General features: G+C 41.9%; 1 protein-coding gene across 2 annotated transcripts in view; it reads left to right on the top strand.

Moving 5' to 3' along the window:
* Positions 1-16549, top strand: part of abcc8 (ATP-binding cassette, sub-family C (CFTR/MRP), member 8) — a 77850-nt gene that overhangs the window by 60268 nt on the left and 1033 nt on the right. For both annotated transcript variants that reach the window (XM_034141155.1, XM_034141154.1), the window contains exons 26-37: positions 97-347; positions 7274-7440; positions 7975-8202; positions 8749-8841; positions 9330-9432; positions 9833-9946; positions 10755-10875; positions 11185-11315; positions 11415-11493; positions 12040-12148; positions 12856-12959; positions 14386-14519. In XM_034141155.1, coding sequence (XP_033997046.1) covers positions 97-347; positions 7274-7440; positions 7975-8202; positions 8749-8841; positions 9330-9432; positions 9833-9946; positions 10755-10875; positions 11185-11315; positions 11415-11493; positions 12040-12148; positions 12856-12959; positions 14386-14519 — 1634 coding nt within the window. The remainder of the gene's footprint in view (positions 1-96; positions 348-7273; positions 7441-7974; positions 8203-8748; positions 8842-9329; positions 9433-9832; positions 9947-10754; positions 10876-11184; positions 11316-11414; positions 11494-12039; positions 12149-12855; positions 12960-14385; positions 14520-16549) is intronic.

The following is a 16549-nucleotide window of genomic DNA, read 5'->3' as shown; positions in this document are numbered from 1 at the left end:
TATTATAAAATGCGATAATGTTATCCGACACAACTCTATAATTCACACTGAACCACCACTCTGAAACATTTGAACATTTCTCTGTCTTGATCCCAGAGGAGTCCTTGGAGGAGAGCGACGATGAAGACATCATGTCCCAGGCGATGCGTCACCGCGCCACCATCCCCTGGCGCTCCTGCGGCACCTACCTGTCCTCCGCCGGGGTCGTCCTGCTCACCCTGCTCCTCCTGTCCCAGCTCCTCAAACACACCCTCATGGTCGCCATCGACTACTGGCTGGCCCACTGGACGTCACACGTCATCGCCGCCAAGACCTTAGCAACAGCTCGTAACTGCACCGACGTTCAGGTGAGGCAGAACATGGTTTGTGATTGTATTGATTTGTTGTTATCTGTCCAAAACATTATGTTGATCAGCAGTTTTTGCAGTCATACATTTTCACTGTCTAGAAGACGACATGAATAAATCAGACATTTAAAAAAAAGATCTGTAGTTGAAGCGTCTTAATGACAATCCATTGGTTTTTCTCCTTCTGTGCTTTATCTGGTGTGTTTACCAGGGGATCATTGGAATAGTAAAAAAGAAAAGAAACGTAGTTTTACAACTTTATTTTGAATTATTATCCCGTCTAGCTACACATTCTGTTAATAGTTTTGGATATTTGAAAATGTATTAAATATACCAGCTACGCATTCGATAATAATCATAACTAAGGCCATTGAGAGCAAGCTCTGCGACTGAATACATTACATATAAAGCAAAAGAAGTGACACAACATTACAGTATAAAAACATCTATTCATAGATACCCAGGCATTCACTCTGCTCTATGTCAGTGGAAAGTGATAAAAATGAATTAAAAATAATACATTTTCCTTATTCTACAAGCTTTTGCGAATGTTTCCATAATATGGAAAATAAAGACTGTAAACCGTATTTTAAACAAACTCTATATTAAAAGAGTAAACAGATAATCCCTTTTTTGAGAGCATGCTGGAGGGAAATTACAGAACGGTTTTCTCACTAAGTCTCCTGTGAGTCTCAGTTGAGTGGAGCTGACCTTAAACACATACTCTGCCAGCTCCAGATGAAGCGTTTGCTAACGCAGCCTGAAGCAGCTGCAGCTCAGACTCATCTGCATGCTAGAGAAACAAGAATGCATTGATGAAAAAGTCCTTCTGGGAAATGTAAAAATGCAGTTTGATTCATGTAGATTTGTTCAAATACCTGCAGAAAATTATAAATATTACAAATAAATAAGCTTTCTGCCCAGAATTCTATAAACGGCGCAACTGATATGAAATATATACGATTTAAAGCTTGCTTTATTATCAGCAACCTCTTTCCCAATATCGTCTTTAACTTGCACCTGCAAGCACACAGAAAACACACACATTTAGAAAAGCAGAGTTACCACACACAGTCAAGCGAAGGTTAAGCTGCGCCGGTCACATGCAGGGCCGTCCCTGGCCCTCTGTTTCGCGAGCGTCAACGGGGGGGTTGGGGTGCTAGTGGAGCACTCGTCTCTCTTTTTCCTCTCTTTTCTCTCACACACACACACACACACACACACACACACACACACACACACACACACACACACACACACACACACACACACACACACACACACATTTACAAATTGTACAAGTGAACACTGTCGCTTCAATGCCAGGGACACGTTGTTTGGCTGAGCTTCGGTGAGGATTTGCCAGGTTTATCTAATCTGAGTAATGTGGGCCACTCAGAAGTCCTCTGCTACTGTCAAAAAACAAACTCTGGCACATGACTTACACTGTGTGAATCTGCCAGGCTGCTAACTTGAGTTGTAAAACTAAATATGGTAACACTTTACAATAAGGTACACAAAATGTGCTTAGTTACTGAGTAGTGAATAAGGAACGACTAGATAGTTAATGGTTAGTTAATGAGGATTTCCTGAGTGACTGCGATTGAAGAACTGATGGTTAGTTACTGGTAAACAGACTGGGGGGGTACTGTATTAATGAATGATTTGTTAATGGTTAGTTAATGAGGAGTTCCTGATGCGGCTTTCACACCAGCGCTTTTCCCGTTCTAGCTCCGTGCTAGAGCTTTTCTGGTTCAGCTCCGGTTTCCCTTTTCTGCTCCCGCTTTGTTCACACCACACAGAGCCGGGGTGGTAATGCGTCATTGCCTCATTGTTTGCGTCATGACGTAACCGTTTACGTGCCTGCTTCATAAAAGCCAAACCGCGTGGAAATCCCTCACATCGACAACAACAACAATGGCCGATTGTATTGAAGCGCTGTTCGCTTTGGTTATGCTATGCTATCGTTGTGTACAAACTGGATAAAACGCGGGCATTTTGTTGTTGTTCAGGAGGTTGATCCCGCCCATGCCCCTGCCCCCGCCTTGACGTAAGAGAGACGTAAGCGGCGCCGCCTCTTAGCTCCGGAATCTTGCTTCTAGACCGACAATTTTTTGGAGCTGGAAACGAACCGGATTCCGGAGCTAAGAGGCGGCGCCGCTGCGGTGTGAAGAGGAAAAACCGGTACTTTTCAGGCTCTAGCTCCGAGCAGTCCCTGAAAACGCGTTGGTGTGAAAGGGGCATGAGTGACTGCGATTGAAGAACTGATGGTTAGTTACTGGTAAACAGCCTGGGGGGTACTGTATGAATGATTCGTTAATGGTTAGTTAATGAGGAGTTCCTGGGTGACTTTGATTGAAGCAATAGCCGCTTTCACACCAAGTACTTTGCCGTACTTAGTTCCCAGCACTTAGTACCCCCATGGAACTAATACCCCTTTCACACCAAGGCTTTTCCCGTTCTAGCTCCGTGCTAGAGCTTTTCTGGTTCGGAACCGGTTCTTCGGTTCAGCTCTCGCTCTGTTCACACCGCTCAAAGCCCGACTGGTGCTGCGTCATTGCGTCATCGTTTGCGTCATGACGTAACCGTTTGCGTGCCTGCTTCATAAAGCCAAACCGCGCGGAAACCCCTCACATCGACAACAACAACAATGACCGATTGTATTGAAGCGCTACTCGTTTTGGTTTTGCTCTGTCGAAACGAAATGGAAGAAATGGGACGACTTTACTACCAACTTTACAGTCGTTACATGCTACATTCAAAAGCTCAAAATACCCAGCTTTGCAGCATTAATTACTATGGTATAACATTAAAACTGATGCCCCTGCCCCTGCCCCTGCCCCCGCCTCCGACGTAAGCGTGACGTATGCGGTGCTTGCTTTCTAGACCGACAACTTTTTGGTGCTTGAAACAAACCGGATTCCGGAGCTTAGAGGCGGCTCCGCTGCGGTGTGAACAGGAAAAAACTGTGCTTTTCAAGCTCCAGCTCCGAACCGGCCCTGGAACCGCGTTGGTGTGAAAAGGGCATAAGAGCCGATCGCGTTCACACCGGAATAAGTTCCCTGAGGGAAGATTACGCAAATGAAGCCGCTGACGTCCCTTCTTCTTCTTCTGCTTTGGGTTTACTGGCAGGCCGCAAACAACTTCACGGCATATACTGCCACCCGAAGTCCACGGCCGGAAGTCCCCGGAGTTGGGGACTGGCTTCAGCAGCTTCTACTGAAGCCTTCCGAGTAAATCGCCAGAACGCCGACACCTCCTCATCACTCCACCGCTCCCATGTTTTTTTTTGTGTTGCCATAAGTTATTCTCTCTCCGTTGGTGCGCGGGGCTAATGCTAATAATGCTAATGCCAGCAAATACAATGGCGGCTTAAAAAAACGTTTCCGAGTTTTACGGGGCGTGGTTTGCAATTCGCCCAGCCAATCAGAAATTGGTACTTTTTTCTCCCCAGGATAGTCCCACCTCTCTAGCAGGCACTAAAAATGGGGTAAAGGTTCTCTGAACTAAGTTCTCTTTTTGGTGTCAACGCAAAATTCCAGGCACTAACGGAACTAAATCGGAAAAGTACGGGTAAAAGTACTCCGGTGTAATGGTGCGCTGCAGCAGGGCACTTTTAAATCGGCCATCTTCGGCTGGCTTGGGTCCCACACTGGATCGACTGGTGGATGTGGATCCAACTCACGTGTTACTGCTTAAGTCATCATTACTTACCTTACCATTACTTAGGCAGTTTGGGTACGGTAAACTCAAGTAACGCATACAAAAAGAGTAGTTACCCATTACCTAATGATTACCTTACCATTACTTAAGCAGTTTGTGTCCCCTCAAGTAAAGTAATGCATCAAAAAGAGTAGTTACCCATTACCTAATGATTACCTTACCATTACTTAAGCAGTTTGTGTCCCCTTAAGTAAAGTAATGCATCAAAAAGAGTAGTTAGTTGTTATATTCCATGGAATGCTCTTAACATCCCGATAGCAATAAATATCTTAAGTGCTTTGACAAAAAATCCATAAAAAAATGTCATCTGTGGAAGCCGTAATACTGTAAAAAGTACGACCAATCATTTTAGCCGGCCCGGCTAAAATAACTGGATGACCTACCTGCCTGTCAGCCTTCCATCTGTGCACAAACTTATCTCGTGCCCTCATTGGTCATGTGCGCGTTCGTGTGTGTTGGAGGAGGGGCTCTGTAAGGAAGTGGCAGATTTTTTCCGGTTGTGTATTTTCAAATTCTAGCGCACTCGAGCCGGTTTCTCCAAAATTACCTACCCCATCTTTAACTATCTAGTCGTTCCTTATTCACTACTCAGTAACTAAGCACATTTTGTGTACCTTATTGTAAAGTGTTACCCTAAATATTGTCTTCACTTTAACAGCACATACAGTGAAGTGAAGTGAATCTGGAAAAAAGGGCCTGTAAATAAAACAGGATTAGAAAAGGAGAAAGTCCTGATGTTTGTAAGGGGGACAAGCCTCTGTCTTTGATATAGCATAACAATGGGCGGGCCCAACGAAAGTCTGAGACAGCCATTCCTATAAACATTCAAGATGTGAATGGAGAGCAATTATTTGGTTTGGCCAACCAAATACAACGTTTTAGGCTTAGGCCCAGAGCATTGCTGATGTAAAAATCAAAAGCAGTAGTATATCATTAAGTGTATTTAAAGACAGGTTGGTTGTGATGTTACTTTCTTATCATCTAAATCTTGGATTGTCACCTTTAGATCTGACAAATAAAAAACGTATGTCAGTCATCCCAAATGTAGGGCACATAAAGGTAATTAATTAACATTTTGGGTCATTTTACACTCTTTTATAATGCAAGAGTCATACATAGTGCAGAACCGTAAGCCTTGAGGTTTGTGATTTTGTGATTTCACCCACACTGCTCCTCAGCATCACCTACTGCCTACAGCTTACCTTTCTCCTCCTCCCCTCCTCCTCTCCTCTCCTCTCCTCCCCTCCTCCCCTGCTCCCCTCCAGCATGAGCATCAGGTGTGCATTTCATTCTTAGACTCTGCTAAATGTTTCATGATTTGTTCTTGTGCAACACCTGAACACGATCTCCACATAAAGCGTTATTCAAATTTGGCACAAACATCCACTTAGACTCAACGATAAACTGATTAGAAATTGGTGGACCACAGTAAAAGTACATTTGATCTCTTATAAATATTATAAATAAAACAAGCTGTGGCAATATACTAATACACACCTAAGAGGTATGAAGAGATATGCCTAAGAGGATAACATTATGAAACTTTGGACGGACAAAAATGTAAAGAGCAGCTTAAATGTTTAACTTGGGACAGTTCACTTAAAGTGGACCTATCATGCTATATTTGAATGATATATTGTAGGGCCATACCTATATAAGGTATATTTTAGGGCTGTCAGTCGATTAAAATATTTAATCGCGATTAATCGCATGATTGTCCATAGTTAATCGCGATTAATCGCAAATTAATCGCACATTTTTTATCTGTTCTAAATGTACCTTAGAGGGATATTTTTCAAGTTTTTAATACTCTTATCAACATATGAGTGTACAACTATGCTTTATATGTTTGTTTATTATCATTTGAACAATGACAAATATTCTCATGAATATTAAACACAACAACCTCTGAACATTACAAATATTCGCCTCAATTCAACCTAGAACCTCTCTCATACAATAGTGTGTGTGTGTGTGTGTGTGTGTGTGTGTGTGTGTGTGTGTGTGTGTGTGTGTGTGTGTGTGTGTGTGTGTGTGTGTGTGTGTGTGTGTGTGTGTGTGTGTGTGTGTGTGTGTGTGTGTGTGTGTGTGTGTGTGTGTGTGTGTGTGTGTGTGTGTGTGTGAATGTGGAGGATCGTTGGAGCTATGTGCAGCTCAAGGCATATATGCCTGTGTGTATGAGCTGTGTTGCGGCACTATCCGTGCTGAGTGTGCTGTCTGGCTACCTGCATAAAGTCAAGTGCTCGGCGCAGTTGTCGGCGAAATGTCGCTCCTCTGTTTTCATTGAAACAGCTCCTTATATCCGTTAGCTCAGCTAGCTAGCACCAGATGCTAACAACAACACGTAAGGTGTGCTTCGCTCGCGCCACACATACACACACCCTCCCGGTCCTCCCGATGGCCAGTCCGGGCCTGCCGGTGAGCGTGGAAGTGTGGTCTGCCACAAGCGGGCAGCAGGAGCGGGGCTGTCAGCATCAGCTTGTAGATGGTATTTTAAACTCGATGCGCTCTGAAACTACGGCGGCCGAGGACAAAAAATACACATGCGTTAATCGCGTTAAAATAATTAGTGGCGTTAATTTTTTTTTGCGTTAACGCGTTATTAACGCGTTAACTTGACAGCCCTAGTATATTTATACGTTTTCTTTTTCAAAATACCAAACAGATCATGTATTTTAGCCATGCCTCATTTCGCTCTATTTTGCTCTCCTCCACCCTGTCTTTGCATGCGCTGCAGCTGACCACGCCCCCCTGCAAAGGAGGGGGCCGAGTTACGAGCGTCATGTTACCATGCTGTTACCATGCCACGGCAACCTCTCATTCCCCTGATAGGTGGAGAGTTGGCCATATAGGCGGAGCTCCGCCGTCCTGATGTCAGTGAAATGTTCAAATCTGGATCAGTCTGTATCAGATCCGTTGCAGCCCCGTTTGTAGAGATTTGGGTATGGAGGAAAAGAGAGAGGGTTGTGTTTTGTGACACTTGGTGAGTTCCCTGACACACCGGGGACACATATTCATGTATAAAAGACGTACAAAAGTGCGTTTTGCATGATAGGTCCCCTTTAATTTGTGTTAATGTGTGTTTTTAATGCAAAGCCTAAGGCTTAGAGCACTTTGAGCTACAATTAGGTGTGAAATGTGCCACACAAATATGGATATTATTGTTTTGTATTATATTATTATACCCTCCTCTCTCTCTGCAGGGCTGTGGTTTCAGTCACTCGTGGTATCTGTCGGTGTTCAGCGTGCTGTGCTGCCTGGGCATCGTCCTGTGTCTCGCCACCGCCGTCGCCGTGGAGTGGACCGGCCTCAAAGTGGCCAAAGAGCTCCACCACGACCTGCTCAACAAGATCATCCTGGCCCCCATGAGGTTCGACGCTCTCTGTGTGTTTGTATGTATGTGTGTGTGTGTGTGTGTGTGTGTGTGTGTGTGTGTGTGTGTGCACTGTAGCTCTGCCTCATGAAGTGTGAAGGAGGCAGAGAGATGAATGCTCACTGATACGGCGTGTGTGTGCTGGAACAGATCAATTAAACATGGCAACACTGTTAAAAGCATCTTTGTTCGCCCCATTACCCAAGGCACCATCTGCTTTCCTTACATAGAGCCCAGGAGACATCACTTACATAAAGACGTCCGCATGCACATCAAAAACCTGCATGTAATGTATATAGACTCACACACACAGCTAAACAAACAGATGCATTTCACGTTAAATCATTTATTCAACCACCACATCTGTGAAGATTCATAAATATTGTCATGTGGAAATCTCTGAAATATAATTATGGTCTCTAAGGATTTAGTATATCATAGAAACAATCTGGGCAAATAAATGGTTTTGAAATGAAATTACTATTATAATTAATTAATTATAGTGTTAATACATCTTTTTTATCCCTGCAGGCTGTTTGAGACGACTCCGCTCGGCAGTATCCTCAACAGGTTCTCCACAGACACCAACACCATCGACCAGCACATCCCCACCACCCTGGAGTGCCTGTCCCGCTCCACCCTGCTGTGTGTGTCCGCCCTGGGCGTCATCTCTTACGTGACCCCCGTCTTTCTCTTCGCCCTGCTGCCGCTCACCATCGCCTGCTACTTCATCCAGAAATACTTCAGGGTGGCCTCCAGGTGAGTCGGCTCCCTGAGTCAGAGCATATAACAGAGGATTGTTTTTAATGTTCTTGTGTGAGAAATTAGACATAAAATGTCAAAGAAGTAAAATCAGTTTGGGTTTCTCCACCTTTTTTAACATGCTTTTTAGCAGGCTTTGAAATGGCATTTTTATCATTATTTGAACTTTTAATTAACAAATAATTGAAGGGTTAAATAAATATAATTTTGAGGGAGAATATATTGAGTCACCCAATATAATTAACAGATTAGGCACAGAATTTTTGGGAAATAAATTCAATTTATGCTGTAAAAATTAAAGCCCTGACAGACGCAAGATTTAATTTTTTTGCCACTGGTTTCACCAACACTCTAGTGTAATTATTTCCCACTGAATACATGCATGCCATAACCCACAGTCCAATGCAAGTGGCTGCACAGAAGTGGGATGCATGTCACAGTGACATTATTTTTCTTTTGTTTCATTATCGACCTTTTCAAATAATTTGAACTTTGCTACAGTTGATATTTCCCTCTGCACTGTGTCCTCTGTCTTGTGGTCAGGGACCTGCAGCAGCTGGTGGACATCACCCAGCTCCCGTTGCTCTGCCACTTCTCTGAGACAGTGGAAGGTCTCACCACTATCAGGGCCCTCAGGTACATATCAGTAGATTAAACTACTTTAAGAAAATGAGCAATAAGAGGATTACTCTTTTCATTTCAAGTAATATGAGCATCTATGTTCCGTTTATCTACGTTTTACTGATGGATTCACTTGTTACTTGACTAACAACATCTGTCCCAGGACTACAGATGAAAACTAGCCTCAAGGCTAACTGGCGGATTTACAGAAATGTTTATTACTTTGCACAAAGAGGAGGATTTAAACTCTACAAAAATGTGCTTATTGTTGCTTCATTTGGATGTTTGAGCTTTGCTGTTCAGAATGATGAAAGAGTTAAAAGAAATATTAGTAATATATATCATTGTCAACACAGGTTCAAAAGTTTAAGAAATTAGAAAATAAAGGAGCATTAGGTAATAGGTTAATGACTGCAAACTAGCAGGAAAAAAGTGCAGGCAGGACATAACATGTAGAAAAGTAAGACTGATATAAATGAGACATGTGCTTTTTTGATTGGCAGGTATGAGCCCCGGTTCAGACAGAGGTTACTTCAGTTCACGGACGCTCACAACATCGCCTCTCTCTTCCTCACGGCAGCCAACCGCTGGCTGGAGGTCCGCATGGTAAAGCCCCTCCTCTGATCTGTTCTTACCCTCAGATCAGACCTGTTGACTGTTCGCCAGACAGCAGCTGCTTCACATTTCTGTTGATGTTGCTGGCTCCCTCTGTTGGGATTCTGAAAAACGGAATTGTTCCTCACTCTTTAATATCACACTCTACCTTCATGGTTATGAATCAGCTGCGTGCGGCATGCTGGTCGTTTGGCCTCTCCTGTTTCAACATAACAGAGGTGTTAAGATATTGTATATGTGTGTGTGTGTGTGTGTGTGTGTGTGTGTGTGTGTGTGTGTTGGCAACCAACTGATCTGCGATACTATATCTGCATCTATTTGTATAGACCTTTCTAAATAACTGGGTGCTGTATTATCTTCCTGCTGTGAAGTTGATTTTGTCTCTGTGCAGGAGTATGTTGGAGCGTGTGTGGTGTTGGTGGCAGCCGTGGCCTCCATCACCAACTCTCTCAACAACGAGCTGTCCACTGGCCTGGTGGGGCTGGGCCTGACCTACGCACTCCTGGTGTGTGTGTGTGTGTGTGTGTGTGTGTGTGTGTGTGTGTGTGTGTGTGTGTGTGTGTGTGTGTGTGTGTGTGTGTGTGTGTGTGTGTGTGTGTGTGTGTGTGTGTGTGTGTGTGTGTGTGTGTGTGTGTGTGTGTGTGTGTGTGTGTGTGTGTGTGTGTGTGTGCGTGTTGGTTTTATAGCTTGTAAACTTGCACATTGTAAACTTGCACCTTTAAAGAACAATACAGGTGGTTTTAGCAGCACATTTTGCATATTACCAACCCTCCCCAAACTTGCTATTTGAAATAAAGTGTTATGTTCTGCCCTAAGCTTAGTTAACTATATTATTTAACTTTACTCACAATTAGTTTTTTTATAGTTATAGAGAAGACATTCCCTGATTATATGGATTATAAAAAAACATACAGCTTCAAAATACCACTTGCAACAGTTTAACCATTTCTTGTTCATAAGATCAAGATGCATAATTAGCTGCTTTTCACTTTTTTGTTCTTTCTGCAGAAAATACAACAGCTTTTGATTATATGATAATAAGTGAATTCAAAACACTTTTGCTCTCTAATTATTTTTTTATAAAAACAGAAGCTACAACATACATGATTTTAATAAAACGTAGGTCTTACTCAATACATAATTGTGTCTCCAAAAGAGGATTTACTATTTTATAGATAAACTGAAAAGGTCTGTTTGATCTTATGTTACCTAAATCATTAGACCCTTTGACAAATTGCTAAAAGAAAAAGCTAACTGGGTTAATGTTTGCCTACAGTGACATTTACCCTCCTCCTCCTCCCTCTGTATCTCAGGTTTCCAACTACATGAACTGGATGGTGCGTAACCTGGCAGACATGGAGGTACAGCTTGGCTCGGTCAACAGGATTAACGGCCTGCTCAAAACGGAACCAGAGAGTTATGAAGGACTGCTCAGTGAGTGCAGCGACACACTCACAATGCCATCTTCACAAACAAATCATATCTGATTTCTTGTCTGAGATTTACGCCTGGACATCTTCATTCATCATTGTCAACCAAAGAAAGTGTCATCATCATCATCATCATCATCATCATAATGCCCACTTATCAGCCTTTAAATAGCCTAATCTTACATGCATGTTTCATTTGATTCTGAAGGGATTTTGCAAAGAGGCTAGTGGCTTCTTGGCATTAAAACAAATTGTTAATTTCATTTAAACATCATCTATAAATAAATCTTGACGTGCCTTGCTTTTGCCTCAGCTGCGTCTCAGGTTCCTGACGGCTGGCCTGGGGAGGGAGAGATCCAGATCCAGAATCTGAGCGTCCGATACGACGCCACTCTGAAACCTGTACTCAAGAATGTCAACGCACACATCAACCCTGGACAGAAGGTAGCCAAACTCAGTAACCACAAGAACTCAAATGCAAACATCAGGTTAATATGATAAATGATTGAATTTCAGTGATGGTGAAGATGTGTTTGTTTTCAGGTGGGGATCTGTGGCTGGACAGGCAGCGGCAAATCCTCCGTCTCCTTAGCCTTCTTCCGCATGGTGGACATGTTTGAGGGTACAGTAAAATATTATGCTTGGATTCAATTTAGTGAAAAGTAGGTCAGAGAAAAGAGATAGATAGATAGACAGACAGACAGACAGACAGACAGACAGACAGACAGACAGACAGACACACAGACAGACAGACAGACAGACAGACACACAGACAGACACACAGACAGACAGACAGACAGACAGACAGACAGACAGACAGACAGACAGACAGACAGACAGACAGACAGACAGACAGATAGATAGATAGATAGATAGATCACAGAAACAGAAGTGTGCTCAGATTAAAAATACAATACTTATATAATAATTTATATATAATAAATAATTTAAAAAAAGTGGAAAAGAGAATAAAAAATTAAAAGTGTTATAAAAAATGTAAAATGTTATATCAAATATAAACAATATAAACTAAACAGTATAAAATATGCTGGATAATTAAAAATAAAAAGTCAAAAATACTACAGGATCCAAAAGTGTCAACAATCCAAAATGTCACTGCTCTTTGTAGTGTAGTTTATGTGTAATGTGATATTTTTTTCTATTACAGGGAGGATTGTGATCGATGACATCGACATCTCAAAGCTGCCGCTGCAGACCCTCAGGTCTCGCCTTTCCATCATCCTCCAAGACCCCATCCTGTTCAGCGGAGCCATCCGGTACAAACCTCACCATCAGGGTTCATAGCAGAGAGAGAAAGACACAGAACATCTCTAAAAACAGGGCCAGCTGGCAAACTGACACACTCTGAAACACTCACATGCAGCATGAGTAGGGCTGAGGGTCTGTAGATAAGAGGACATTCCTCTAAACTCCACCAGAGAGGTCTTATTTATAGACTCCAGCAGCAGTGACCATAAAAGCTTTGTCATGCTGGGCAAGAACAGATGAGACTACATTAAAGAGACTGCATGATGCTGTCAGTGTGGGGCATTTCAGTTCAATTACATACAAATATACTTTAGTTTAATGTTTATTTAAATGTTTGGTCTCAGGGCTATGACCTTATCACTCCCCTAAGCATACACTAAACGAGATAGATAATAATAGATAATAGACACTACTTCAGCGAGATCATGATGAAACTGTCACGACTTTACCTTCAATGTTAGTGTGGAATGAAGAGAAGGCGTTTACTGAGTGTGTGGGTTGAGGATCGGTGTATAAGCTCATAAAGGTGTGTAAAGGTAATTGGTGTGTGTGTGTGTGTGTGTGTGTGTGTGTGTGTGTGTGTGTGTGTGTGTGTGTGTGTGTGTGTGTGTGTGTGTGTGTGTGTGTGTGTGTGTGTGTGTGTGTGTGTGTGCGTGCGTGTGTGTGTGTGTGTGTGTGTGTGTGTGTGTGTGTGTGTGTGTGTGTGTGTGTATAGGTTCAATCTGGACCCGGAGCTGAAGGCGACAGATGAGATGCTCTGGGAAGCTCTGGAGATTGCTCAGCTGAAGCCTATCGTTAAATCGCTGCCAGGAGGCCTGGGTGAGAAAATCTTTTTTTTGTAATGTTGGTGTGTGCCTAAATCGTTTTTTTGTAATGTGTGTGCCTAAATCGTTGGCCCATATGTTCATTATTAAAAAAAAAAAATTATCATGATGGGATTTTTCTTCAGGGATCTGTACCAAACACAGAATTGTTCTAACGTCTCTATAATTTGTAGCGGGACATCTCTGCAACACCACATCATTGTGGTATTTTGATGTAAATGTAGCTTTTTACATATATTCTGCCTTCGGGAATTTGGAATCCTAATACTATTACATATTGCGTTTATTTTGTTGTATTCAGAGTAATTGTTCAGCTCTTCTCCGGTGTCCTGACACAGATTAGGCAGGCGGCTGTATCAGATGAATCTTTGACCTCCCTTCCCCAGCTGTAGTCTGTGTGTGGCAGCTCCACTCTGCACAGTTTCACAGGCACATTATTCTTAGCTGGCTTCAGGTCACGGTTCTGACATGACAGTGACTCTCACTTTCAGATCAGATATAATCTGAGGGCCATGTTCCACTTTAACAGATGTAACCTATGGTGAATGCTTGGTATGCTGATGCATGGGCCTCCTCTCTGCCCAGAGTCTTAGTTTAGCTGCTGTCAGTCTGCAGTTTATCACCTTTATGTCTGTCACCCTCTAAACGTCCTTAAATGATCAGAGCAACCGCTCACTGCTCTGGTGGGATAACAGACTGCTTCAGTCCATGTGACACTGACAAACGTGTGTGTGTCGGTGTGTGAGAGGTTCAAACTGCACTACTCACCGCTTTAGTTTTCACTTACTAGAGCCAAGATATTGATCTGTAACCCAGGGTTTAATGTCTACTTAGGTTTGCCCTTTAATTATGTGAGAGTTACAATTAAGAGTCTAATGTTGCATTTAAAGTGGACTGCTCTTAACTGCAGTGAGTTCTCAAGGGTGCACAGTTCGAAATAGTTTGTGAATATAAACTATGTTATAATAACACAATATATTAATTCAACGCTAAACACACACAAATATTTTCATTTTCTTCCCCAAATGGTAGTAAAATAATAATTTAATCAAAAAACACAGCAATGTTCCCATGGTTGATGTGTATCTCTTTACTATTTAACTGCCCAATAAGGTTGAACATCTCTAGAACTCAAAACACAAACTGATAAATCGCTGGAATTTAATTCTTAAGCATAATTTTAAGACTTGACATCATTCAGAAACCAGAGATGTGAATGGAAAATCGATAGGATATGTATGTGTAAGCTAAGAGTTAAAGGCCAATCAATTTGCCCTCTCATTTAGTTGAAAGCATAACGTAGTGCCAATGTCACGTGTCAGTAGTTAAAATCTGTCCGCCTGTATATTAATGTACGTAAGATAAATTAATGTTAATATTTGTGTGTTTTGTTTGCTGTATTATAATTGTTTCCTCTGCAGATGCCATGGTGACAGAGGGAGGAGAGAACTTCAGTCAGGGTCAGAGACAGCTGTTCTGTCTGGCCCGAGCCTTCGTGAGGAAGAGCAGCATCCTCATCATGGACGAAGCCACTGCGTCCATCGACATGGCAACGGTCAGTGTGTGTCAGTGTGTGAGGGCATACAGAGGGAAATGGTGCAGGGTGGGCTATTTTAAAGTCAGTGATATTAGCTAAATTGCAATGAATATTTCAGTCCTTAATATAACTCAATACTGGAGTCTACTGAAGTCAAGTCATCGATTTTCTTTCACTGCAGTAAAAGTAGGTTGTTTTGTTCCCTCTTAAACAGGAAGTCAATAAATGTTTGCTTAACAAATGTGCAGATACCCTGAAATAACTAAAGAGATATTTGTTGTAGATGTAAAATCTGCAACTGAATCAACTGATCATATAGAAACATTTTTGATATCAAAAATTGATTTAATTATAATTATGTTAACTGTTAGTCCATTTATTTGAAGATATTATGTAATTATGGTATTGATACCGGGTTCTGATCAGGTCATGGTTACAGTCTGAAACCGATGCGTTGGTAATGAATAGGAGAATAAAAAGGAAGCCGAAGTGGAGCGTGTGTAACTCAGAAAGAGAGGGTGAACATAATATACTGGCTTTTTTTTATGACATACTATGTCACTAATGGGGCGAAGCCTGCGAGCTAGTTCAGGCAGTCAACTCGAGCACTTATGCTGCATTCATACATAACGCCCCTTGCCACTCTACACCAACCAAACAGAGTCTCCTTAATATGCCGCTCTATTTAACCTGCCAGATCTCTCTCCATGCATTGCTTGCTGCTGCTATTGCTGCAGCTACCTCTACGTCGCTGCTGCTTGCCTGCCCCACCACCACCCCAGCTTACACCTGTAGGCTCGGGGGTTAGTTATTTAATCATCACTCATCGTGCTATGTGTATCTATGGAGTGATGATGCCCGAGCCTAGTCGCCAAACTCAACTATATGCTGCTTCTAATAAACATGTTAAGAAACACGTGAGTTGTCTGACTGAACTATACTGTACTAGCTATTAATTTGACCAACACAAAATATCTACTTTTATGTTGTACTATACTTACATTTTCTTACATAATATGCTTACTTTTTATATAGTTTTATGAATTATACTATCAAATTTGTATGTAATGAAATGTTAACAGTGTTCCCCAGAATAATATATAGTGAGATTAGCTATTGGTATTAAGTGTTGCCTGAAATTAAATAGCACAAAATAAATACTATATACTCCTGGGACCCAGCCCATTGACAAATGTTCATTGTAGTGGACATTTTGTTAACATGCATCTCCAGTGTCTTGGAGGGGCGCTGCGCCCCGCCAACGGAGCCCCGCCAACGGAGCCCCGCCAACGGAGCCCCGCGCCCCCCCTGCAATTCAAGTTTTTATTTTTTTTTATTAATTTTTTTTATATATATATATATATATAATATATAGCACCAAATTGCAACTAATCTATATCTACTGTCACTTTTCACATTGAACATGTGCTCTTTTATTAAATAAACTAAACACTTTCATTTTAAGTTGTGAGTTTAGTGTTTTTGACCCTAAGAAACACTGATGCATTAATCAATAACAATAATCCACAGCTCCTCTCTCTGCTCCAGACGATTTAAAAAATATATATCCCAATGCCACCACCCCCCCCCCCCCCCCCCCCCCCCCCACCCCCAACCCCCGCCACCCTGATCTCCTTTTACTCTTTTGAGGTACTCTATCAATCTCTGCTGTACTGTACAGACTCGGACATCCTGGGCTTTCCAGTGATATGTCATTGGTTAAAATTGCATACTGCAACCAAACTAGTTTTTTAGTGACCAAATAAACAGCAATGTTCAGATAAATTACTCATTTATGTTTTAAATAAAGGTGAATGTATTATTGTATTAATATCACTCTATAACCATAATACGTTACATAGTCTATCTGTTAATTTTGGCTGTCTTTTCAAACTAAAATGGTCCTGACGTCCTCTACAGTGGACATACTGTAACATTTAAAAATCTAATTACATTTAAAAAGTCTAAATTGCAAGATGTTTTTTTAACCCTAAATAGGTAGGAAATAAAGAAGATTGGAAAACATTTGTTTTCGTCGGTTCCCAGGA

Source organism: Trematomus bernacchii, unplaced genomic scaffold, assembly GCF_902827165.1.
Source record: "Trematomus bernacchii unplaced genomic scaffold, fTreBer1.1, whole genome shotgun sequence".
Taxonomy (NCBI): Eukaryota; Metazoa; Chordata; class Actinopteri; order Perciformes; family Nototheniidae; genus Trematomus; species Trematomus bernacchii.
Note: the sequence above shows the minus strand (reverse complement) of the source record. Positions and strands in the feature narration are given on the sequence as shown.